At 48.2% G+C, this 24,706-nt stretch overlaps 1 protein-coding gene across 3 annotated transcripts in view; it reads left to right on the top strand.

The window, feature by feature from the left end:
• The window catches only part of CHST15 (carbohydrate sulfotransferase 15), a 103,108-nt gene that overhangs the window by 39,259 nt on the left and 39,143 nt on the right, over positions 1-24,706 (top strand). For all 3 annotated transcript variants that reach the window (XM_044299063.1, XM_044299061.1, XM_044299062.1), the window contains exons 2-3: positions 19,492-20,015; positions 22,030-22,369. In XM_044299063.1, coding sequence (XP_044154998.1) covers positions 19,656-20,015; positions 22,030-22,369 — 700 coding nt within the window. In that variant the 5' untranslated portion in view covers positions 19,492-19,655. The remainder of the gene's footprint in view (positions 1-19,491; positions 20,016-22,029; positions 22,370-24,706) is intronic.

Below are 24,706 nucleotides of genomic sequence, written 5' to 3'. Positions count from 1 at the left end.
ACCCCTGGAGACCTTTGCTGAAGACCCCCCAGCATGACCAGACCCATAATTTTACCTGGTCCCCTCTGCTGGGTTCCAGCTACTTTGCTGCTCTGCAGCTCCAGGGTCTCTGTCAACATCTGGTTTGACGTGGTTCACGTGGCTGCTGCAGCCAATGATTGGTCATAGCGGTGACGTATTACCCATGTGTTCGTGACCCAGTCGCATGGGGGACACTAAATCACTGCTGCCAGTCATTGGCTGCAGTGGCCAAGTAACCGCCATTAAACCAGATGCTGAGAGACAGGGGTCTGCAGTGAAGAAGCCGAAATCCAGTGGTGGGGATCTGGTAAGTATAGGTCTGGTCACACTGGGCTGTCTGCTCCAAAGGCCCCCAGGGCTTATCAACACCTTTAAATATTCCTTGGTTCTGACCTCCTGAATTGATGGTTGGGCAGTGGCATCTAAGAAGAAGAAAGCATTAACCCATACATGTTACATTTGCTATAGGGGTTTTCCAGTGTCTAGATATTGATGACCTGTCATCAGTATTGATTCAAATTGTTGAGGGTGCCAACGCCCAGTCCATGGTGCAGGTCACAACACAGTGGAGGATAGGTCATTATTATGTATACACTTTGGAAACAAACTTTCATATGGTGGTGGTGCTGAATGGTTTGTGAACCCTTCAGAATTTTCTATATTTCTCCTAAAAGTAGATAAATCAAACAAAGGAGTCAAAAATGTTAGACTTAGTAATTTATTGAGGAGAATGATCCAATATCATATAACTGCAACCAAATATTTCCAGTGATTGTTTATTAAGCCTGCACATCGAACTTTAGCTCATTCCTCCATATAAAATGGCTTCAGCTCTGCTATGTTGTTGAGTTTCCTCCTATGAACTACTCTCTTCAGGTCCTTCCACAACATTTCTATTGGTCTGAATCCCCTACTTCTCCCAGGCAGCCCCTCTGAGATGAGCATCGAAGTATTTCATGCTCCGATGCTCACCGTTCTTGTGCTAAATCGCGCACGGCAAGGGTTTTTCAGCAGATCCGATGACGTACCGGGTCTCTGCCAGGCAGAGGCTTCTGCCTGGCAGTGTTCCTGGTGACATCACCGGCACTAATGGGTGGGCTTTAGCACTGCCCTAGCCTGTAAAACAGGCGCTAAAGCCGCTCATTAGTGCCTGTGACATAAACGGAAACACTGCTAGGCGGAAGCCTCTGCCTAGCAGTGTAAGTTTGGAAACAAAAAAGCCCTAGCCCTGCGCTGTATAGGAGCGCATCGGAGCATGACATTTTTTTTTACATTTTTAGAATTTGCTGGTATAATTCAGAATTAATTGTTTCACTAATGATGGCCCAGATGCAGCAAAACAGCCCCAAGCTATGATACTACCACCACTGTGTGTCACAGATAGGATGAGGTTTTTAGGCTGGAATGCAGTGTTTTCCTTTCTCCTAAAATAATGCTTCTCATTTAAACCAAAATGTTCTATTTTTATCTTATCTGTCCACAAAATATTTTTCCAGTAGCCTTCTGGCTTGTCTAGGTGATCTTTAGCAAACTGCAGATGGGCAGCAATGTTCTTTTTGGAGATCAGCAGCTTTCTTTTTGCAATCCTGCCATGCATACTATTAGGCCTCTTTCACACGAACGATACAGATTAGGTCCGGATGCGTTCAGGGTGCGTTCAGGAAAACTCGCACCATTTTGCAAGCAAGTTAAGTCAGTTTTGTCTGCAATTGCGTTCAGTTATTTTTGCGCAGGTGAAATGCGCATTGATGCGTTTTTCACTCACGTGATAAAAAACTGACGGTTTACAAACAACATCTCTTAGCAACCACCAGTGAAAAACGCATCGCATCCGCAATTGCTTGCGGATACAATGCGTTTTTAATGCCAGGGCTGCATGAAAAACGCAGAATATAGAGCATGCTGCGATTTTCATGCAACACACAAGTGATGTGTGAAAAACAACAAAGTCATTAAAATAAGGAGCCGTTCAAATAATGGGTCCGGATTCAGTGCGGGTGCAATGTGTTTGCATTGCGCCCGCGCGGAAAACTCGCTCATGTGAAAGAGGCCTAATTGTTCAGCATCCCCCCCAATGGTGGAGTCGTGAACATTAACAAGTTAATGTGAGAAAGGCTTTTAGTTGCTTAGAGGTTATCTTGAGTTCCTTTGTAATCTAATGGACTATTAGATGCCTTGTTCTTGGTGTGATCTTTGTTGGTTGACCACTGCTGGGGTGGGTAATAATGGTCTTGAATTTCCTCCATTTGTACACAACTGATGAGCATCAACAACTCTTCTTCTGAGGTTCTCAGAAATGTTCTTTGTTTTTGCAGTGATGTACTTTTGGGTCAAATGTATGCAGAAATATAAGAAATTCTGAAGGGTTCACAAACTTTCAAGTACCACTGTACATGGTCCCTTTTTTTTTCTGGCTCTGCAGTTATGATGTCACCGACTACTTTGTTATTGCTGCTGCTTATCACTAGTCTTAGTGGTCATCTGGGATAATCTTGTAAGTCATCTTTGCAGTATCGGTCTTGCTAAAGTGATGTACCTGATAATTGGTTACATCATGCACATGGAGCTATGGATGATGTCATCACTTTAGTGCCAGAAACAAACGGCAGGAATAAGGCTTACTCACCAAGCCTTATTTTTTATATCCAAGATCATTCCCGGCCTTCATCATCCCCCCCCCCCTATGTAAAAGTTAGCCCCATAAAGTTAGCATCAGCCTGTGTTAAAGGTCCTGTAAATCAGTGCTCGTTCGGGTCTGAAATTTAATTGGTTATACAGATGGGCGGACTGGCCATAGACCCTACAGGGAAATTCACTAATGGAACAATGACCAGCGGGCCACCTGAGATCTCACAGCCATCGGCAGGGTACATAATGACCTGATGCTCTAAGCATTAATTAATGCTGGGAGCAAGGAGCACTTATGTTCCTGGCCAGCGGCCACAGGACCCCCCCCCCCCCCCGAACTCAACTGTATCACCGTTCTTAGGACTGTAGTGGAGGCGGCAGTACTTTGTGCTAATTGGTCCTGCTGGGGCAGTATTCTGTGCTGCGCTGTGCTGTTTGGTCCTGCTGGGGCAGTATTTTGTGCTGCGCTGTGCTGTTTGGTCCTGCTGGGGCAGTATTTTGTGCTGCGCTGTGCTGTTTGGTCCTGCTGGGGCAGTATTTTGTGCTGCGCTGTGCTGTTTGGTCCTGCTGGGCAGTATTTGTGCTGCGCTGTGCTGTTTGGTCCTTCTGGGGCAGTATTTGTGCTGCGCTGTGCTGTTTGGTCCTGCTCGGGCAGTATTTTGTGCTGCGCTGTGCTGTTTGGTCCTGCTGGGGCAGTATTTTGTGCTGCGCTGTGCTGTTTGGTCCTGGTGGGGCAGTATTTTATGCTGCGCTGTGCTGTTTGGTCCTGCTGGGGCAGTATTTGTGCTGCGCTGTGCTGTTTGGTCCTGCTGGGGCAGTATTCTGTGCTGCGCTGTGCTGTTTGGTCCTGCTGGGGCAGTATTTTGTGCTGCGCTGTGCTGTTTGGTCCTGCTGGGGCAGTATTTTGTGCTGCGCTGTGCTGTTTGGTCCTGCTGGGGCAGTATTTTATGCTGCGCTGTGCTGTTTGGTCCTGCTGGGGCAGTATTTGTGCTGCGCTGTGCTGTTTGGTCCTGCTGGGGCAGTATTTGTGCTGCGCTGTGCTGTTTGGTCCTGCTGGGGCAGTATTTTGTGCTGCGCTGTGCTGTTTGGTCCTGCTGGGGCAGTATTTTGTGCTGTGCTGTGCTGTTTGGTACTGCTGGGGCAGTATTTGTGCTGCGCTGTGCTGTTTGGTCCTGCTGGGGCAGTATTTTGTGCTGCGCTGTGCTGTTTGGTCCTGCTGGGGCAGTATTTTGTGCTGCGCTGTGCTGTTTGGTCCTGCTGGGGCAGTATTTTGTGCTGCGCTGTGCTGTTTGGTCCTGCTGGGGCAGTATTTGTGCTGTGCTGTTTGGTCCTGCTGGGGCAGTATTTGTGCTGCGCTGTGCTGTTTGGTCCTGCTGGGGCAGTATTTTGTGCTGCGCTGTGCTGTTTGGTCCTGCTGGGGCAGTATTTGTGCTGCGCTGTGCTGTTTGGTCCTGCTGGGGCAGTATTTTGTGCTGCGCTGTGCTGTTTGGTCCTGCTGGGGCAGTATTTTGTGCTGCGCTGTGCTGTTTGGTCCTGCTGGGGCAGTATTTGTGCTGTGCTGTTTGGTCCTGCTGGGGCAGTATTTGTGCTGCGCTGTGCTGTTTGGTCCTGCTCGGGCAGTATTTTGTGCTGCGCTGTGCTGTTTGGTCCTGCTGGGGCAGTATTTGTGCTGCGCTGTGCTGTTTGGTCCTGCTGGGGCAGTATTTTGTGCTGCGCTGTGCTGTTTGGTCCTGCTGGGGCAGTATTTTGTGCTGCGCTGTGCTGTTTGGTCCTGCTGGGGCAGTATTTTGTGCTGCGCTGTGCTGTTTGGTCCTGCTGGGGCAGTATTTGTGCTGTGCTGTTTGGTCCTGCTGGGGCAGTATTTGTGCTGCGCTGTGCTGTTTGGTCCTGCTGGGGCAGTATTTGTGCTGCGCTGTGCTGTTTGGTCCTGCTCGGGCAGTATTTTGTGCTGCGCTGTGCTGTTTGGTCCTGCTGGGGCAGTATTTAGGCTACACTACAGTTTTTCTGGCTCTGCCTTTCTTTTGTTATCCCTTCTACTTGCGTTACCCTGTCTTCTGTCAATTTGGACCCACCTAGAACATGGGGCCACTTATATATATTTTTTCCCAGGGCCAAATTAAATTCCCAGTCTGTCTATGTATATAGAATTCCTCAAAAGTTAATTGTGAGTCTGCTCTTGGGTGCAGTTTCAATCTTGGTATGTGATCTTTAGTGAAACCTCCGACCCGACGATGGCTGACAGAGGGCGTGTTGAGTAGTTCTTGACTGCCCATGGGGTTGCAGGACGATACCTGTACATTGAGACGTGTAAAGTCTTTTTTATTTTTGTGGTTTTTCATGTTTTATAGTTGCCTCTGCTGAATGGTCACCGCATTGCAATAGTAATCACACAGTGGGTGGGGGTCCAGGTCTAGTACAGATGGTACAGTTCTCCAAACCGTCCAGACTCGTCGACCCTTAGCTCATTTGGACGGGTTCCCTCCTGCCTGGAAAGTTCATATCATCGATCACTGGGAAGGGGGATAAGAACCAGCCGAGCTGTATCCCCCTCCTCCTCTTTCACACCCAGGTGCTACATTTGTCTTTTAAACACTTTGTACAACAAAACTACTGTGCTGCACTGATGGGTGGAGTAGTTCTTTGTTCCAACCCAGCTCCCCCTCCGCAGATAATTTTTGCTCTCTCACCCAGCAGTGTCTGGCGATGTCTGGAGCATTCCTAACTTTTCCCACATCTCTGACACATGAGAGCGGAGGGGTCTAATAACAGCTGTCACCATCAGTATCTGGAGGAGCCATGTTCTAATCTCACATATAGAGGGCTTTTCCCACAAGCAAAACGTATTCCCTATCCACAGGATGGAGGATATGTATCCGATCTTCGGGGGACTGGGCGCTGGGACCACCACCTCAATCATGAGAGCGGGGGGGTCCTGTGTTCCCCAGTTTGGATGGAGTCTCAGTTGTGCATTTCCGCTGCTGCTCATTCCCTCCACGTGGGACTATCGGAGAGAGCTGAGCTGCAACATACAGTAGAAAAGAGTGACAGCGTAAATATTGGACTCCAAATGGGGTAACACTGGACCCCCGGTCGCATGATCATTGGGGACCAGGCACATACCCCAGTATTAAACGAAGAGCACTGTCTAGTTCCTTCTTCTGTTCTGCCGATTCAAGTGTTTCTGCCCCCATTCAGATCTGTGTCTCCATTGCAAAGAAATCATGTCTATTCTGATATGCAAATGAGCTCTTTGGTGCAACGAGGGCAATGCACTTGCACCTCGTCACATCCAAAAGCTCTGCCCTGCTGTGAGTGACAGGGCCAGGCTTGTGATGTAATCTCGTCTGCCCATGTGTTCTCTTACATGTGCCTTCCCTTTGGGAATTGGTGCATGCGCAGCCAATCGCAGCCCGCGACGGGGACAAGCCTCCCTAGCGTCACCCGTGCGATGCAGCGGCGGCTGTGCAGGTATCCGGAGCAACATGGGTGCAGGGAAGCAAGTAAGTATAATGTATACGAGGGCCCAGGCATTGAGGGGATCATTATAGGGGTTGGATACCCCGTTTAAATACTGAGTGCAGACAGATTTGCTTAAGCCATAAACCACTTTTTTCATAAAGTAATTTAAATAATGTTTACATTTTTTCCCCCCACTAATTAATGGGACTTTATTTTTATGTCACTTTTTATTTCAATATTTTCAGTTTTGATTTTTTTTTTTATACCCATGATACTAAAAAACTAGTCTGTTTTCCCCAAAAAAATTTATATTTATTTTTTGTTCTTTAAGTAGCAGAAAACACAACTAAAATACTTTTTTTAAATTGTGTCTGCTTTCTGGTTTATATAGGAGATGTATAGTTTACAGATGCTGGGGCGGTGATAGAAGATACAGTGTGGGCTTGTGGTGGTGTTTATTTTATTCTATTATTTTTATATTAATATTATTATCTTTTATTTGTATTTTACACTTTGTGATCCCCATAATGTCATACAAGATCTTCTGGGGGGAAGAGGGGGCACAGTTATAATACAGTCTCCCTCCCAAAACCTCACTGCAGAGCTGATAGGGGTCTGCTGAGATCCAGTAGCTCCTGCAGTTACCTGGCCCCTGGCGATCACATGATTTGCAGTGGATTTCACCCTATTGCTTTGCAGTGAAACTATGACCTCTAATAAGGGCTCTTTCACACCTGCGTTCTTTTCTTCCGGCATAGAGTTCCGTCGTCGGGGCTCTATGCCCGAAGAATCCTGATCAGGATTATCCCCATGCATTCTGAATGGAGAGAAATCCGTTCAGGATGCATCAGGATGTCTTCAGTTCAGGACCGTAACGTTTTTTGGCCGGAGAAAATACCGCAGCATGCTGCGCTTTTTGCTCCGGCCCAAAATCCTGAACACTTGCCGCAAGGCCGGATCCGGAATTAATGCCCATTGAAAGGCATTGATCCGGATCCGGCCTTAAGCTAAACGTCGTTTCGGCGCATTGCCGGATCCGACGTTTAGCTTTTTCTGAATGGTTACCATGGCTGCCGGGACGCTAAAGTCCTGGCAGCCATGGTAAAGTGTAGTGGGGAGCGGGGGAGCAGCATACTTACCGTCCGTGCGGCTCCCGGGGCGCTTCAGAGTGACGTCAGGGCGCCCAACGCGCATGGATGACGTGATCGCATGGCACGTCATCCATGCGCATGGGGCGCTCTGACTTCATTCTGGAGCGCCCCGGGAGCCGCACGGTCGGTAAGTATACTGCTCCCCGCTCCCCACTACTACTATGGCAACCAGGACTTTAATAGCGTCCTGGCTGCCATAGTAACACTGAACGCATTTGAAGACGGATCCGTCTTCAAATGCTTTCAGTTCACTTGCGTTTTTCCGGATCCGGCGTGTAATTCCGGCAAATGGAGTAAACGCCGGATCCGGACAACGCAAGTGTGAAAGAGGCCTAAGACTGTTATTTTTTTTTGTCCCACAAAAATTGAGAAAAAGAGCAGTTGGGAAATAAAAGGCCCAAAATTCCTCCAGTCATAAAAAGGTAAAACTGTATTTCCATAAACCTAAAAAACACCTTGAGTCTGATTATTTATGGAATTTGGCTCAGAAAATTGCTGGAGGCACATGCCCTTGAATTAGTGCCAGTGACAGGATCTTCAGCCTATTCTTTTTGTCTTGTTTGCATTTTTTTGTGCCAAAATTAGTTTGTCCTTTTAGGAAGAGAAGAAAAATATTCCAAAAGTAGAACGAAAAAATGCAGAATAAGGCCTCTTTCACATGAGTGGGTTTTCAGTCCAGATGCGATGCATGTTGTGAATAGAGAGCAAACACTGAATGCAATAGCAGAAAAAAACAGATTTAAAGGGAACCTGTCACTGGGATTTTGTGTATAGAGCTGAGGACATGGGTTGCTAGATGGCCGCTAGCACATCCGCAATACCCAGTCCCCATAGCTCTGTGTGCTTTTATTGTGTAAAAAAAACCGATTTGATACATATGCAACATCTCACGTACAGGACTCATCTCAGGTTAATTTGCATGTGTATCAAATCGTTTTTTTGACACAATAAAAGCACACAGAGCTATGGGGACTGGGTATTGCGGATGTGCTAGTGGCCATCTAACAACCCATGTCCTCAGCTCTATACACAAAATCCCAGTGACAGGTTCCCTTTAACACTAACTGTAAGGTTATACACAGGGGAAGGAATAATGCAAGTCACCCGTACATACTAAATGGTAAAACACTGGGTAACACTGACATGGAAAAGGGCCTAGGAACTTTAGTGAACAGCAAACCAAGCTGTAGAAACCAGTGTCAGGCAGCTGTTGCCAAGGCCAATAAGATAATGGGTTGCATCAAAAGCAGCATATATGCCCGTGATGAGAACATAGTCCTACCACTGTACAAATCACTAGTCAGACCACACATGGAGTACTGTGTACAGTTCTGGGCTCCTGTGAACAAGGCAGACATAGCAGGGCTGGAGAGGGTCCAGAGGAGGGCAACTAAAGCAATAACTGGAATGGGGCAACTACAGTACCCTGAAAGATTATCCAAATTAGGGTTATTCACTTTAGATAAAAGACGACTGAGGGGAGATCTAATTACTATGTATAAATATATCAGGGGTCAGTACAGAGATCTCTCCCATCATCTATTTATCCCCAGGACTGTGACGAGGGGACATCCTCTGCGTCTGGAGGAAAGAAGGTTTCTACACAAACATAGAAGAGGATTCTTTACGGTAAGAGCAGTGAGACTATGGAGCTCTCTGCCTGAGGAGGTGGTGATGGTGAGTACAATAAAGGAATTCAAGAGGGGCCTGGATGTATTTCTGGAGCTTAATAACATTACAGGCTATAGCTACTAGAGAGGGGTCATTGATCCAGGGAGTTATTCTGATTGCCTGATCGGAGGAGGGAACACATTTTTTCCCCCTAAAATGAGGAAAATTTACTTCTACCTCACAGAATGGGTCCATGTGCGATCCTCAAAAAAAGCAGAGCGGACCAAAATGTGCTGGTGTAAATGAAGCCTGACTGAGCGAGACATCAGCACCCGCTTCTTATATAAAGTGGAATAGAAAAGAGTTTTCAAAGAAAATAGCAAAATAATTCAAATTATTCATGATTAAATCTGTTTGTGTTAATTGATGATGACAGAAAAGTGACTTTTCAAGGAGAATATCCATAATTAACCAGCGCTGTCTGTTCGTAGAATTGCTCTCGGGAAAAGGAGCCCACCCCCCAGCACTGGAATGAAATGCTCCTCTTTAGGTCATTGCTGGAAAGTTTTGCCCCCCCTCCCCTCGCAGAGCCCTGCGGGAGCACAAGAGCAGCGCTGTTGGAGTAATTACACGTAGCGGCTGCTCCTTGGCTTCCCCACAGGGTGGGTTTGTTTTGCTCTCTGCGGCTGGAGACGCAACTGACGTCCACTTTCCTATATGAAGTGAATGTGCACCAGGGAGTTCACTGCGGGAGTGTGTGCCTATCCCGGACTTCAGTATCCGCTGACATTGACCTAATACCTTCTTTTATGCTGAGTATTGGGCCGGACGCTCCTAGGTACATTGACCCTTTCAATGTGATACTCATGGGCATAACTCCTACTCGCCAAGTCCCCAGGATCCAGACTTTTCTTGAGACAGGGGGAGACCTGCCGGACGTGGAGAGACAAGTCTCAAGCAAAGCTGAGACTTGCAAGAGGGTTTAGTCACTGACCGCATAGTGCAGGGATGGCCAACCTGCCGCGCTCCAGCTGTTGCAAAACTACAACTCCCAGCATGCAAAGACTGCCTACAGCAGGGCATGGTGGAATTGTAGTTTTACAATAGCTGCAGGCTGCACTGGACGCTGGGCCCCAGAGGCACGTGCTCTGCATCTCCACGTTGCATACACGTTCCGTTCATGGTTTGGATAGGAGGCGCTAGTTGTATTGTTGGTAGGCATCTTTCCCATTTATTTCCATTTAGGCCGGGGTCTCACATGACTGATTAGCTGAGTATTTGTAGGCAAATTTGCAGCGTTGTTCAATACCAGCAAAGTGGATGAGAATTCAGAAAAAAAACACAGTAGAAAAAGTAATCAACAACATGTCAATTTATACAGTGGCTTTCCCTCTTTGCAATGCAGAGTGTGAAATCTGCCGGCTTTTCTATACCTGTAGTAAATGGGATTTGGTGCTTTTTTTTTTTTTTTTGGGCTGCGGAACAGCACCAAAAACCACAGCGTTTTTTTGCTCAGGATTTTCAGTCACGTTTGAACTCTGCCTAAAGGATGATCTTTATTTCTAGGATACAAAGATATGCTGTCGCTTTATGATTAGCAGGGGTCCAACCTCTGAGTAGAGTGCTTGCCTATCTCTGGAATTCCCATAGAAATAAATGGAGCTGCTTTAGCTGCCCATATTTGGTTTGGTACATTCCAAGCCTCCCGGTGCTCTCCCCAGCGCTCGGGGCTGTGCTCCTCCTCCCAGTGCTCTCCCCAGCGCTCGGGGCTGTGCTCCTCCTCCCAGCGCTCGGGGCTGTGCTCCTCCTCCCAGCGCTCGGGGCTGTGCTCCTCCTCCCAGCGCTCGGGGCTGTGCTCCTCCTCCCAGCGCTCGGGGCTGTGCTCCTCCTCCCAGCGCTCGGGGCTGTGCTCCTCCTCCCAGCGCTCGGGGCTGTGCTCCTCCTCCCAGCGCTCTCCCGGCGCTCGGGCTGTGCTCCTCCTCCCAGCGCTCTCCCCGGCGCTCGGGCTGTGCTCCTCCTCCCAGCGCTCTCCCCGGCGCTCGGGGCTGTGCTCCTCCTCCCAGCGCTCTCCCCGACGCTCGGGGCTGTGCTCCTCCTCCCAGCGCTCTCCCCGGCGCTCGGGGCTGTGCTCCTCCTCCCAGCGCTCTCCCCGGCGCTCGGGGCTGTGCTCCTCCTCCCAGTGCTCTCCCCGGCGCTCGGGGCTGTGCTCCTCCTCCCAGTGCTCTCCCCGGCGCTCGGGGCTGTGCTCCTCCTCCCAGTGCTCTCCCCGGCGCTCGGGGCTGTGCTCCTCCTCCCAGTGCTCGCCCCGGCCTACGGGGCTGTGCTCCTCCTCCCAGTGCTCTCCCCGGCGCTCGGGGCTGTGCTCCTCCTCCCAGTGCTCTCCCCGACGCTCGGGGCTGTGCTCCTCCTCCCAGCGCTCGGGGCTGTGCTCCTCCTCCCAGTGCTCTACCCGGCGCTCGGGGCTGTGCTCCTCCTCCCAGTGCTCTACCCGGCGCTCGGGGCTGTGCTCCTCCTCCCTGTGCTCTACCCGGCGCTCGGGGCTGTGCTCCTCCTCCCAGTGCTCTACCCGGCGCTCGGGGCTGTGCTCCTCCTCCCAGTGCTCTACCCGGCGCTCGGGGCTGTGCTCCTCCTCCCAGTGCTCTACCCGGCGCTCGGGGCTGTGCTCCTCCTCCCAGTGCTCTACCCGGCGCTCGGGGCTGTGCTCCTCCTCCCAGTGCTCTACCCGGCGCTCGGGGCTGTGCTCCTCCTCCCAGTGCTCTACCCGGCGCTCGGGGCTGTGCTCCTCCTCCCAGTGCTCTCCCCGGCGCTCGGGGCTGTGCCCCTCCGATCTCTTGTTTATAATAGAGAGGAGACGGCTGCGCGTAACAACCCTGTGAGGAGAGGCTGCAGAATAGGAGAGTAGCACACATTTGTGGGAGTTATTAGCAGGTAAAGCTGAAAATGATTAAAGGGGTTCTGCAGTTTTTTTTAAACTGATCTATCCTCTGGATAGATCAGCAGCTGATCGGCGGGGGTCCGGCACCCGGGACTCCCGCTGATCAGCTGTTTGAGAAGGCAGCGGTGCTGGCAGTAGTGCCGCGGCCATCTCGCTGTTTACCGCAGGCCCAGTGACGTCACGACTAGTATCAATGGCCTGGGTGGGGCTAAGCTCTGTTCACTTGAATGGGGTCCGTGATCCGCAGACAATGGTCCGCACCGCTAAAAAGTAGCGCACGCGCTACTTTTTTTACAGTGCGGAGGAACAGACAGAAAACCCACTGAACCAATCCTTAGAGCTTCCAATCCGTGCCTCTGTTCCGTACCGCACTGTATCATCCTGGATTGCGGGCCCATTGAAGTGAATGGGTCTGCATCCGTGATACGGTGTGCACGCGGCCAGTGCCCGTATATTGCGGACCTGCTGTTTATGGGCTGCAATACATGTCACATGTTCAGGAGCCCTTACGCTGTGGATTTTCTGTGCTTCCTACGTACCACGTGCATATGTGGAGCTGCAGCCTGAGGAAGTACGACTGCAGGATCGGACTACACAGGGCTTGTTCATTACAGCAAGAAAACAGACTGCAGAAGTGAGCGTAACTTTTAAACCACAAAAAAGCGCTCATGCACGCTACCGTATTTTGTATCAGATCCTTTTTTTTTTTTTTTTTGCGCATTGCACACAAACCCATTCTATTTCCGAGTAAGCAAAAAACAAACAAAAAACGGCCAACATGACCGATGTCAGCCGTATGTCCATTCCGCAAAAGGATAGAACATATCCTATTCTTGGCCACAAAATACGGACCCATTGAAGTCAATTAGTCAGCAAAAAAAAAAACGAACACAAAACAGATATCACACATCCATGTTTCGCGGGCAAAACGGATACGGTCATGTGCGTGAGGCCTAATCCTGTTTTGTGGATAATTATAAATATCACATTGGGCTCTGCTACATCTGCACAGAAACTGCTACCTTGTCCTGTTTAGCTGCTGTTGCGTACGTCTCTCTGCTTTCCTATTTTCCTTCACATCAGGGTAATTGGCGTCGGTTTACCCAGTTTTACAATGTCTCCGTCGCTCCGCTGTTCAGTCCTTGCTGGGAGACATTTAATTAAGTCGAACGGTGCCTATTAAGTAGCAGCAGGGCTAGTTAACCGATGAAAGGAGGCAAATTAAATCGGATTATAGTATTATTCCCATATCCCACAGGTAATGGCTTTCTGTAAATGACATTGCTCCAAAACATGTCCTGTTTTCTTGCCAGGCGAGGAGGACTGAAGTCCTCGGAGGGACTGATGGAGCGCGGGGAGCGTGTCCTTTGGTGTTGTGAGCTGCGAGGTGAGGTCAGGGGCTGTCAGATTAGATTCCTTCTGGTTGACGAACCGTCTGTGAGTAGATCGCTTGAAAAACGCTTTTCACTGGGATTTCATGCTTGTTGCCAGGAATCTGAAATATTCATAGGATCCGTGCGGCAGGAATGTGACTCCCAACAACTTCTATGAGGAGCTCCATTCTTTCTCTGCGAGGCAAAACCTGATGGGTTAGGCGAGAAAATAATTTGAAAAAAAAAAAAACATAGCCGACGGCAACGTTTACATTTTATCAGGTGATAAACCGCGTGTGAACGGATTTTCCCCCTTGGGAAGTTAAAGAGGAGCTGTCTGTTTTAGTAACTGCTTGCATTCCCCATGTCGTAACAATTTTGGAGCATCTATTCCTATGGCTCTATGTTGTGCCATTCCTTTATTATTCCTGCTAGAAGTGATTCATGAATTGCTACCAGTTTGCAGTGATGGTCCAGATGGGTGTTACCAGCAGGGAACTCCCCCCAATTGGTGACACCCATCTGGAACCTTTGTTTAGAAATTCTAGGAGGAATAATCAAAGAATGGCACATCGAACAGTCATAAGAACAGATGCTCCAGAATTGTTATTACACAGGGAATGCAAGTAGTGCCTAAAAGAGACATGTCTGGAGAGGTGACAGCCCCTGAACACTGGGATACCAATAGAGATGAGCGAATCGACTTAGGCTGAAACATCCGAAGTCGATTGCATAATACTTTGAATACTGTACGGCATGAGCGCTTCCTACAGTATTAGAATGTATTGGTTCCTGTGAGCCAAAGTTATTACCATTTCCCGAACTCGGTACCTTGGAACCAAACCCGAAATTAAAGGGGTTCTGCACCTTCATTTAACTGATGATCTATCCTCTGGATAGATCATCAGCTCCTGATCGGCGGGGGTCCGACACCCGGGACCCCCGCCGATCAGCTGTTTGAGAAGGCAGCAGCGCTCCAGCAGCGCCGCTGCCTTCTCACTGTTTACCGCCGGGCCGCCCGCCCACTGACGTCACGACTTGTATCAACTAGAGTGGGCGCGGCTAAGCTCTGTTCACTTGAATGGAGCTTAGCCGCGCCCACTCTAGTTGATACAAGTCGTGACGTCAGTGGGCGGGCGGCCCGGCGGTAAACAGTGAGAAGGCCGCGGCGCTGCCTTCTCAAACAGCTGATCGGCGGGGGTCCCGGGTGTCGGACCCCCGCCGATCAGAAGCTGATGATCTATCCAGAGGATAGATCATCAGTTAAATAAAAGTGCAGAACCCCTTTAATTTATGAAGTTTTTATGCAAAGTCTCGTGAGACTTCGCAAAGTAATAACTTCGGCTCATTGGAGCCAATATATTCTAATACAGTATTCAAACAGAGTTTATCCCTAGATACCAAGAATGGGATGCCTGGTTCCAATTTCCAGCTGAGCCGTGGCTGTGCATGTACGATACTGTCCCTGGCACTGTAAGGAGGGGCACATTGTGTCTGGCACTGTAAGGAGGGGCACATTGTGGCTGGCACTGTATGGAGGGGCACATTGTGTCTGGCACTGTAAGGAGGGGCACATTGTGTCTGGCACTGTAAGGAGGGGCACATTGTGGCTGGCACTGTATGGAGGGGCACATTGTGGCTGGCACTGTATGGAGGGGCACATTGTGGCTGGCACTGTATGGAGGGGCACATTGTGGCTGGCACTGTATGGAGGGGCACATCGTGGCTGGCACTGTATGGAGGGGCACATCGTGGCTGGCACTGTATGGAGGGGCACATCGTGGCTGGCACTGTATGGAGGGGCACATCGTGGCTGGCACTGTATGGAGGGGCACATCGTGGCTGGCACTGTATGGAGGGGCACAACGTGGCTGGCACTGTATGGAGGGGCACAACGTGGCTGGCACTGTATTAATTCAGAAGTAGAGTGTTCTGAGCATTTGGCGCCCGTAAAGAATGAAGAGGCTGCAGCGATCCTCGATTGCCACCACCTCGGGGGGTCGAGAGTTTGACTCTCACCACTCTGATTTGGTGACCACGTCGTATAAATAAATGAAAGGTCTACTTTCCTAAGGTTTCTTTCACACAACTGTCTGGCTATTTCCGTGTATTACGGTCCGTTTTTCACAGATCCGTTTTTTGTTTCGGTTCCGTTTTTCCGTATGGCATATACAGTAATTACATAGAACAAATTGGGCTGGGCATAACATTTTCAATTTCCGTATGCATTAATTCCCCCCCCCCCCCCCCCCCCCCCGGCACCTCCACAATTGACAGGAGGGTGTCCCTGCCCCCAGGACAGGAAACAACGCAGGAGCACATGATTTAAAAGGCCTCCTCCCCCTTACCTATCCAGTCAGTAAGAGTACTCTGAATTGATGCAAAAAGGAAAAATTGTATTAAATATCAAATTACATCATTTGACAAAGAAAACATGATATGATATAAGTAATATCACATAATATGAATCCACAAGGGAGGGAAAAAAATCAGTGCCGTTGTGGAGGTTATTGGGAAAAACCAATTACCGGTAAGTAATTTCTACTTTTCCCCGGCACCTCCACAACGGCACTGACAGGAGGATTAACAGAGTAATCTTTTAGGGAGGGACAACAGCAGCAAGAATTCTGCGACCAAAGGATAAGTCTTGATTTTTTTTTTTAATATCAAGTCTATAATGGTTGTAGAAGGTCATAGGGCTTGCCCATGTGGCCGCTTTGCAGATCTGGTCTAAGGAGACAGAGGCCGCCTCTGCCCAAGAGGATGACACGACTCTTGTAGAGTGAGCAGCCCTTATTCCTGTAGGTGGAAGGAGATCCTTCTTAATGTAAGTTGTTGCAAATGGCCTCTCTAATCCATCTTGATATAGATGACTTGCTGGCCCCGTTTCCCTTGTTGGCCCCGTTTCCCTTGTTGGCCCCTTGATACTGAAGAAATAATTGGTCTGAGAGTCTGAAGGACTCTGGCTTTTAGATAAGCCAACACAGTCCTCCTAACATCCAGGTTGTGGAAGTTCTTCTCCTTTTCGGTAGTTGGTTGTGGACAAAATGAAGGCAAAGAGATTTCCTGGTCACAGTGAAATCTGGAGACCACTTTGGGAAGGAACGAAGGGCAATGCTTTAGGATTATACGGTCGTCCAGTATAGTTAGGTAAGGAGGTCTACAGGAAAAAGCTTGTATTTCTCCGATCCTTCTTGTAGTGGTTATTGCTACTAAGAAAACAGCTTTGTAGGTTAGTAGCTTTAAGGAAATATTGTCCACTGGTTTGAACGGATGTTCCATCAATACTGAGAGGACCCCATGGTGGGATTATGGAACAGACATTAGGTAACTTTCTTGTGGCCCCTATAATGAAGCGCTTAATAAGGGGTGAGTCAGCTCATTTTTTATCTAAGACGCTGAGGGCAGATATTTGCACCTTTAGAGTGGCGGGCAGCATAAGAGTCGAAATTACTTCATCTGACAATCCTTTCTTTTTTTAAATTGACCGTTCAACTTCCAGGCCGTCAGGTTGAGGTGTTTTAGTCCTGGATGGGGGCAGGGTTGTGGAGGTTATTGGAAAAACCAATTACCGGTAAGTAATTTCTACTTTTGCTGACCCATTGAATTTAATGGAGCCACGGAACGTGAATTGCGGCCAAATATAGGACATGTTCTATCTTTGCACGGAACGGCGATACAGAAACTGAATGCATATAGAGTACACTCCGTTTTTTTTTTTTTTTTTTGCGGACCCATTGAAATGAATGGTTCCATATACGGAACGCAAAAAACGGCCCACAAAACGAAAAAAGACAGTAGTGTGACAGTAGGCCTAAAATGTTTCAGTTCCTCACCATTGTCAAGATATTTGTTTGCTGTCAGTGAATGAGCACATTCTGAACTAAATACACGAACTTCACCAACCGCTGGTAGTTTGCTACAATGGGTCCAGGCTGTTTAGCTCACAGACCAGTGGTAGACCCCTCTGAGAGCAGGACTGCATAAGGTAATGAAAACAACTGACAGCAAGTGAGTATCTTGAAATTTATGAGGAATTGGCGTGCAAATTATATTTTAAAAGTTGAAGAACTTTTTATTTATTTAGACACTAGTTAATTATTAGTTATGTAAAACCAGAAGCCCTTTTAAAAGAATTTTTTTAGAGAATTTCAATCAGTATGTGGTCAGTGGGGGTCTGACTCCCTGCCTGTGACATCACATTCACCGATCACATGGTCTGCAGCTCCGTCCTATTCAAGTGAATGGGGCTAAACTGCAAAACCAGGCACAGCCACACATGCTGCAGTATTTTCTCCGTCCAAAATTCCGGAACACTTGCCGGAATGCCGGATCTGGCATTATTTTCCATTGAAATGCATTAATGCCGGATCATTAGTGCCCCACCAAGTGTTCCAGCAAAACGGATCCGGTTTTCCGGTCTGCTCATGCGCAGACGTTTAAAAATGCAAAAAAATTACACCGGAGAGACGGATCTGGTGTTTCAATGCATTTGTTAGACCAAGGGTCAGCAACCTCCGGCACTCCAGCTGTGGTGAAACTACAACTCCCAGCATGCTCTATTCACTTCTATGGGAGTTCTGAGAACAGTCAAGCAAGTGTGATCGCTGGGAGTCGTAGTTTCACCACACCTGGAGTGCCAAAGGTTGCTGATCCCTGTGTTAGACGGTTCCGCATCCTGATCTGTCTACAAATGCTATCCGTTTGCACACGGATTTCCGGATCCGGCAGGCAGTTCCGGCAACGGAACTGCCTGCCGGATCTTCACAACGCAAGTGTGAAAGTACCCTTACAGACTATGGACACCTTAAAAAAAAAAAATTACTGCATTTTATTCATTTTGGGATAAAAATCGTTTTTTCAATTTCAGCGTATCTGCATACCAAATCCGTCAGGGAGCTACTCTGAGGGCTCGATGTGTGGACCTTATCTCTGAACTTCTGGCAGCTCATAAAGACTCAATACAGGCTAAATTCTTATCAAACTGATAAGAATATGACTTAGGGTACTTTCACACTTGCGTTGTTTGATTCTGGCAGGCAGTTCCGTTGCCTGCCTGATCAGTCTGAAAAATTCCTGATCGGGCAGAAAAATGCATTGCAATACCGGATCCGTTTTTCTGGTGTCATCAGGCAAAACTGATATATACATTCCTTTGGAAAAAAATGCCGGATCCGGCATTCAGGCAAGTCTTTTTTTGCCGGAGATAAAACCGTAGCATTCTACGGTTTTCTCTTTTGCCTGATCAGTCAAAATGACTGAACTGAAGACATCCTGATGCATCCTGAACGGATTACTCTCCATTCAGAATGCATGGGGATATGCCTGATCAGTTATTTTCCGGTATAGGGGCCCTGTGACTGAACTCTATGCCTGAAAAGAAAAACGCTAATGTAAAAGTAGCCTTAAAGGGGTTTTCCGGGATTTTTTTTAACTGATAACCTATCCAGAGGAAAGTTAATCAGTATCTGATCTGTGAGGGTCTGACACCCAGGATCCCCGCCGATCAGCTTTTTTTTAGAAGGCACCGGTCCTCTTATTCGCGCCGCAGCCTTCTCTCAGCTCACTAAGCACAGTGCCATACATTGTACAGGGGTTGTGCTTGGTATAACAGCTCAACCCTATTCACTTCAATGAGGCTGGGCTATGCCTAGATCAGTGATGGCTAACCTCCGGCAATCCAGCTGTAGTGAAATTACAACTCCCAGCATGCTCCATTCATTTCTGTGGAGTTCTGAGAACAGTCAAGCAAGTGTGCATCTTGGGAGTTGTAGTTTTACCACTGCTGGAGTGCCGGAGGTTAGCCATCGCAGTCCTAGGCCATGTGACCAATGAACGTGACGTCACTTGACTAGACATAGCTGCGAGAAGGCCGCGGCAGTACTGCGAGCTCCAGTGCCTTCTCCAGCAGCTGATTGGTTGGAGTCCCGAGTGTAGGGGCCCTCACGGACAGTTAGATAATCCTGGAAAACCATTATAAATGGCTGTTTATGAGCTGTCGGGAGTTCAGTGATAAAGTCCAAAGCCGTCAGAGCAGCTCCCTGAAGGATTTGCTGTAAAGCAGAAAGCAATAGTCTGCAGATACATTGGAGGAAGAGGCTCTAGAATAAAAAAACATTGAAAAATGTTCCAAATTTCCATTTGTCCTTAACTTTTGAAGCACATTAGTCATGTTATATGGTATTTGTAATCCTGGTCATTTATTACTACAGAACAATAACATCCTTCTTGGAATTGAGGAAGTGGCGCTGGGTTGGTCCATGTCCAAGTGTTTCCACATCACTGACCACTGCATTTTCGTTTCTACTTGTAGGGCGTTTGAGAAGAATGAGGATCTGTCGTACGTCTGGTAACGCTTATAGTCCTCTGTCCATATGCTTGAAGAGACCCACCGCCTGCCGTGTCCACCGCTATGCCACGTGAGCTCCAGGCAGTGACGTAGCTGTTGTGCCAAGTCCTGACTCTCCAGCCATAGGAATGCCACCGCCCAGGAGCAGCGCATGGAGCTTCGGGAAGAACGCTGCCAGGAGGACCTTGTGCAGCTTGCTTGTGGCCTTGATGATAACTGGATTGGTGGTTGCATCGTATGCACTTTCTGGAGGGAGATCAGATCTGATCCAGGTGCTTTCTGCATCCTTCTCAAGAGACTTCACTCTCGCCTCCAACCAGTCTGCTACAGAAAGACCAAAGGAGGCTTCTCAAGCCATCAAGGGGTGCGCCATAAACATCACCTACACCACCTCAAACCTGGAGACTTCCCATCTGGATAAAGGAGAGATTCATCTAACGCCACGGCGGATTCCCAGCATAGCGGAACTGGAGCAGTATGAGCCTCATGTAAGTGGGGAGTCCTCCGGCCTGAGTTGCTACAAAATGCTCCACTGCCAGACATCCCACGTACTCCAGCGGAGCGCTCGCCGCGATGTGTTCATTAACTCCATCAGGGGAGCGCTGCGAACATCAGTTCAATTACCGAGCGCGGTGCTCGTGAATAATGAATCCGATGAAGTGCTGAGCATTTTGTAGCCGTTGAATGGCTCGTCAGATTGGGATTATCATATTTGTGCATGAGATTAAAAACCATGATGGGACCTCCTATGGTCCTGTATGTTTCATGACCTTGGGGAGGGGGGAGCTGTAAATAATGTAACGCAAAGTATGTCCACCCGAGATCTACAATCTCTGTGCAGAAGCTGTCCCTAACGGTAGGAGAGTTTCTAAATTGTGGTAATGAGCAATGTGTGGAGTACAGTCCCATATTTTGGGTCTCTATAGTCCTCTAGACAAGAGTATCTACGTCAGAGTTCAGGTACAGAGGACATGTCGGCTTTTCTGACTAAATACTGGCATTCCTTATAATAATAACAATTTTTCAGGAGGCATAACAGAGGAACAGCACTATTTGTCTTACAGATACTTGCCTTCTTTGTAAAAAATAAATCTTGACCATCTGTGATGTGCAGTTCCTTTTGGTACTCTGTTATTCTTCCTGGAAATGTAGGTCAGTAGAATGTATTCCTACATATTTTGACACTCTCAGCATTGGATTGATCAGGGAGAGGTAACCCCTTCTCAGTTTTTCAGGAGGGATAACAGAGGAACAGCATTGCCTGTTTTAACAAATACTTGCATCCCTTATAAAAATAACAATTCTTGACCATCTGTGTTGTGCCCCTTGGAATGCCCGGCCCCCGCCTGGGAACACCCACTTACGGGCGTGCTCTGAGTTAGCCTCACCCATTTTAGGCGCGGGATAGTGAGAATTTGCCGAAGACAGTCTCGCCAAATTCGGGACAGTTGGCAACATTATAGTTGTCATAAAAAGGGGTTGCACATGCATAGGTGACAACAGTCCCACCAATTTTCAGAGACGGTCCTGGAAAATTCGGGCTGCCTCGGGCAGAAAATGGGTGGGTCTTGTGTTAAAGGGGCTGCTAAAATCGCTAGGATATGTCCCCAATGTCTGATGGGTGCAGGCACCCACCTCTGGGACCTGCACCTATCCTTAGAACGAAGCCTGCAAATTGTCGGAGGGCATACAGCGTACGCGAAGCCGCCCTTCATTTCTATGGAGGTGCCAAGAATAGCATTCGGCACGCTCTGTTATTTTGGGAGGTCCCTTTGAAATGAATAGGAACTACACCATGCAAGCCCGCCACCGCTCCATTCACTGTTATGGGGCTTACGGAAATGGCCGAGCCAGCGCTTGGCTATTTTTGGCACTCCCATTAAAATGATTGGAGGGTTGCCGCGCATGCTGGTGAGCCCGTCAGCACTATGCGGGCTCAGTTGTAAGTATAGGTTTGGGTCCCAGAGGTGGAATCCGACCTATTAGATATTGGGGGCATATCCTAGTGATATGACCCCGATGTCCAAGATGGAAATGACTCCTTTATCTATAAGTGGCTGGTTCCAGCAGTTTGGGCATTCCTGTGGCAGGACTTGCGTGCCCTGAATTTACCGCCTACATACTTTGCCAACATTGTAGTTGGGGTAAATTAAGGACAAATACATCCTGCCCCTAGGGACGCCCCCAAACTGGTCAATATATGGGTGTCCACAGGTTGTGCATGATGTTGCATTTCATCTCCATTGAAGGGAATGGGATTGAAGTGCAGAACCACACACAACCTGTGGACAGATGGGGCACTGTTTTTGGAAGAAAGCCATGTTTTCCTAAAACAGCACAACCCCTTTAAGCTTTCTCAGTACCTAGAATACCTAAGAAAGGAATAGAATTGTCAATGCCTTGCCAGACGAGCGGATGTTTAATGCCAGACCGTCTCGTCTGTGTCCGCAGGGTGTAAACGTTTGATATTTTGTCATCACATTTCTTGTTCTCTTCCCCTAGCTGTTCTCTGTAATACCGCATCAGTTCCTCCACTTGTGCCGCAGCCCGTGCTGGTACCAGAAGTACGATGGAAATAATAACAGCGATCCCTATGCGACCAACGCCTACTCCTTGTACGCCAAGCGATTGCACAACATATTTGAGAAGATGAGACAAGGGTTCTGGTCGCGGCTTACATTAAGAGAAGGTCGTTACTACAGGTTGCGGTGTTTGCCTCACTTTTACATTATTGGGCAGCCCAAGTGCGGCACTACTGACGTCTACGACCGCTTACGCCTCCACCCCAACGTCCAATTCTCTGTCATCAAGGAGCCGCACTGGTGGACACGGAAGCGTTTTGGTAAGATGGCGACCCATATAGATGCGAGACCCCCCCCCCCTTAGTGACCAGATCCAAGAGATGCTGAGGAGGGTGCCTCTTGTTCTGGTGCACCAGCCCTATTTTACGTAGTCAGCCGCGGCTGGCAGGTAGGGGTGTCTAAGGATGGACCCACTGCCGGCTTCAGTTTACAGAATTAATCTACATAAGGTGTTGAGTAAGGCCTCATGCGCACAACCGTGTCTGTATTGTGGTCCGCAAACCACGGATCTGCGAATTGTAGACACCTTGCGTGTGCAATCTGCATTTTTCTCACTTTCATCACTAAAATGTCCCTAGTACGGGCAAGAATAGGACATGTTCTATAAGGAATGACATCCGTGTGCAATCCGTTTTTTTGGGGAAAATTCACAGAAATGAATGGGTCCGTCCATGTGCAATTCACCAAAAAATGTGGATCGGACACAGATGGGAAATACGGTCTTGTGCCTGAGGCTGAAGTTTGTAAATATATTGGATTACTCATAACCCGTTCACATCTCCGTTAAGGAGATCCTGTTGCTTCACCCCTTGATCCCCATTGACTGTAATTAGGTTCGGTCATGATTTGGCTTCGTTCCGACACAAATGCCAGGTTTCTTCCAGCATTTGTGCCGGATCAGGCAGCCCGATGTTAACGAGGCCTTGTACTGATCGTGAATTACATCTTCTATCTTAGAACACAGCTGCATTCACAAATATGTGTTTTTCAGAGCTGAAATCTCCCAGCATGTCTTGGTGCTCAGCAGCTGCACAAATTAAAGCAATCTGTTCTGTACTGTCATTACATCACGGTACTATTTACTGAAGTCTCCTTGCAGCATCAAACCCTGTGGGCGCCCCGGCATAAGGCTGTGGCTACAGCCTCCCGAATTTCTTATTGATATATCATTGCCCAAAGTATTTTCAGCATCCCCCACATTGGGTGTTTGTAAGTCCATCTAGTTTAGAGGGGCACAACTGGGGGCCGTATGCGTCCTGCAGCGTCGTTCCGTGTGGCTCCCCCCCGGAAACATGCTCTTCTGTAGTCTGGCAGTTCAAAAAGATAGAAAGAAGAATTCAGAGTGTAGTCATTAGATTTCCTCATTTTCTGATCTCAGACGCATACACTAAGGTTAATTAACTTCCTATGAAATTGACCCATCAGTATGTTCTCCATTGTGTTGTAGTTGGCACTGTGTGGCGCGTACTGTCATAGGGTTGTACTGTGTGGCGCGTACTGTCATAGGGTTGTACTGTGTGGCGCGTACTGTCATAGGGTTGTACTGTGTGGCGCGTGCTGTCATAGGGTTGTACTGTGTGGCGCGTGCTGTCATAGGGTTGTACTGTGTGGCGCGTACTGTCATAGGGTTGTACTGTGTGGCGCGTACTGTCATAGGGTTGTACTGTGTGGCGCGTACTGTCATAGGGTTGTACTGTGTGGCGCGTACTGTCATAGGGTTGTACTGTGTGGCGCGTACTGTCATAGGGTTGTACTGTGTGGCGCGTACTGTCATAGGGTTGTACTGTGTGGCGCGTACTGTCATAGGGTTGTACTGTGTGGCGCGTACTGTCATTGGGTTGTACTGTGTGGCGCGTACTGTCATAGGGTTGTACTGTGTGGCGCGTACTGTCATAGGGTTGTACTGTGTGGCGCGTACTGTCATTGGGTTGTACTGTGTGGCGCGTACTGTCATAGGGTTGTACTGTGTGGCGCGTACTGTCATAGGGTTGTACTGTGTGGCGCGTACTTGTTAGGGCAAAACCCCCACCTATATGATTGTCAGGATTCCAAATTGAAGTTTTACGAGCGCTCAGAGAGCGCTGACACACACACACACACACACTTGCTGAATCAACTGCTCTATTTTATTCCATAAAAGCATACATTTTATAGCCGTATAGATAACAGACAAATCGGGCACACCACCAAGGGGGTGGAAAGCGAAACTAATGATTTGATTTGTTACTCATAAAAGGCAATACTTCTGTACCATACTAACAGAATTAGTCTTTAATGGTTAAAAACTTCTAATAATTAAAAAGACTCTGCAGTATCTTATCTCAAAGTTAGTATTCGTTAGCAGCGCATTCCAAACTAACAAGGAGCAGAACTCTCTCTTGTATGTCAGAGTCTGATAAGGAAGCGAGGGGGCTACTACCTTGGCCTTGCAGCTAGGAGCATTTGATTTATATACACAGACTCCCTACATCCTGCCAGTTGGTTCATACATTTTTCCACATATGTACAAGATGGAGAACATGTTCATGCAAAATGGATTCTCATCCCTCACAATTCCCCTATTTTGATATATTTTGGAACTGACATCTTAACCCAGA

Source organism: Bufo gargarizans, chromosome 6, assembly GCF_014858855.1.
Source record: "Bufo gargarizans isolate SCDJY-AF-19 chromosome 6, ASM1485885v1, whole genome shotgun sequence".
In the NCBI taxonomy this organism is placed as follows: Eukaryota; Metazoa; Chordata; class Amphibia; order Anura; family Bufonidae; genus Bufo; species Bufo gargarizans.
This window is presented reverse-complemented; position numbering and strand designations above follow the sequence as displayed.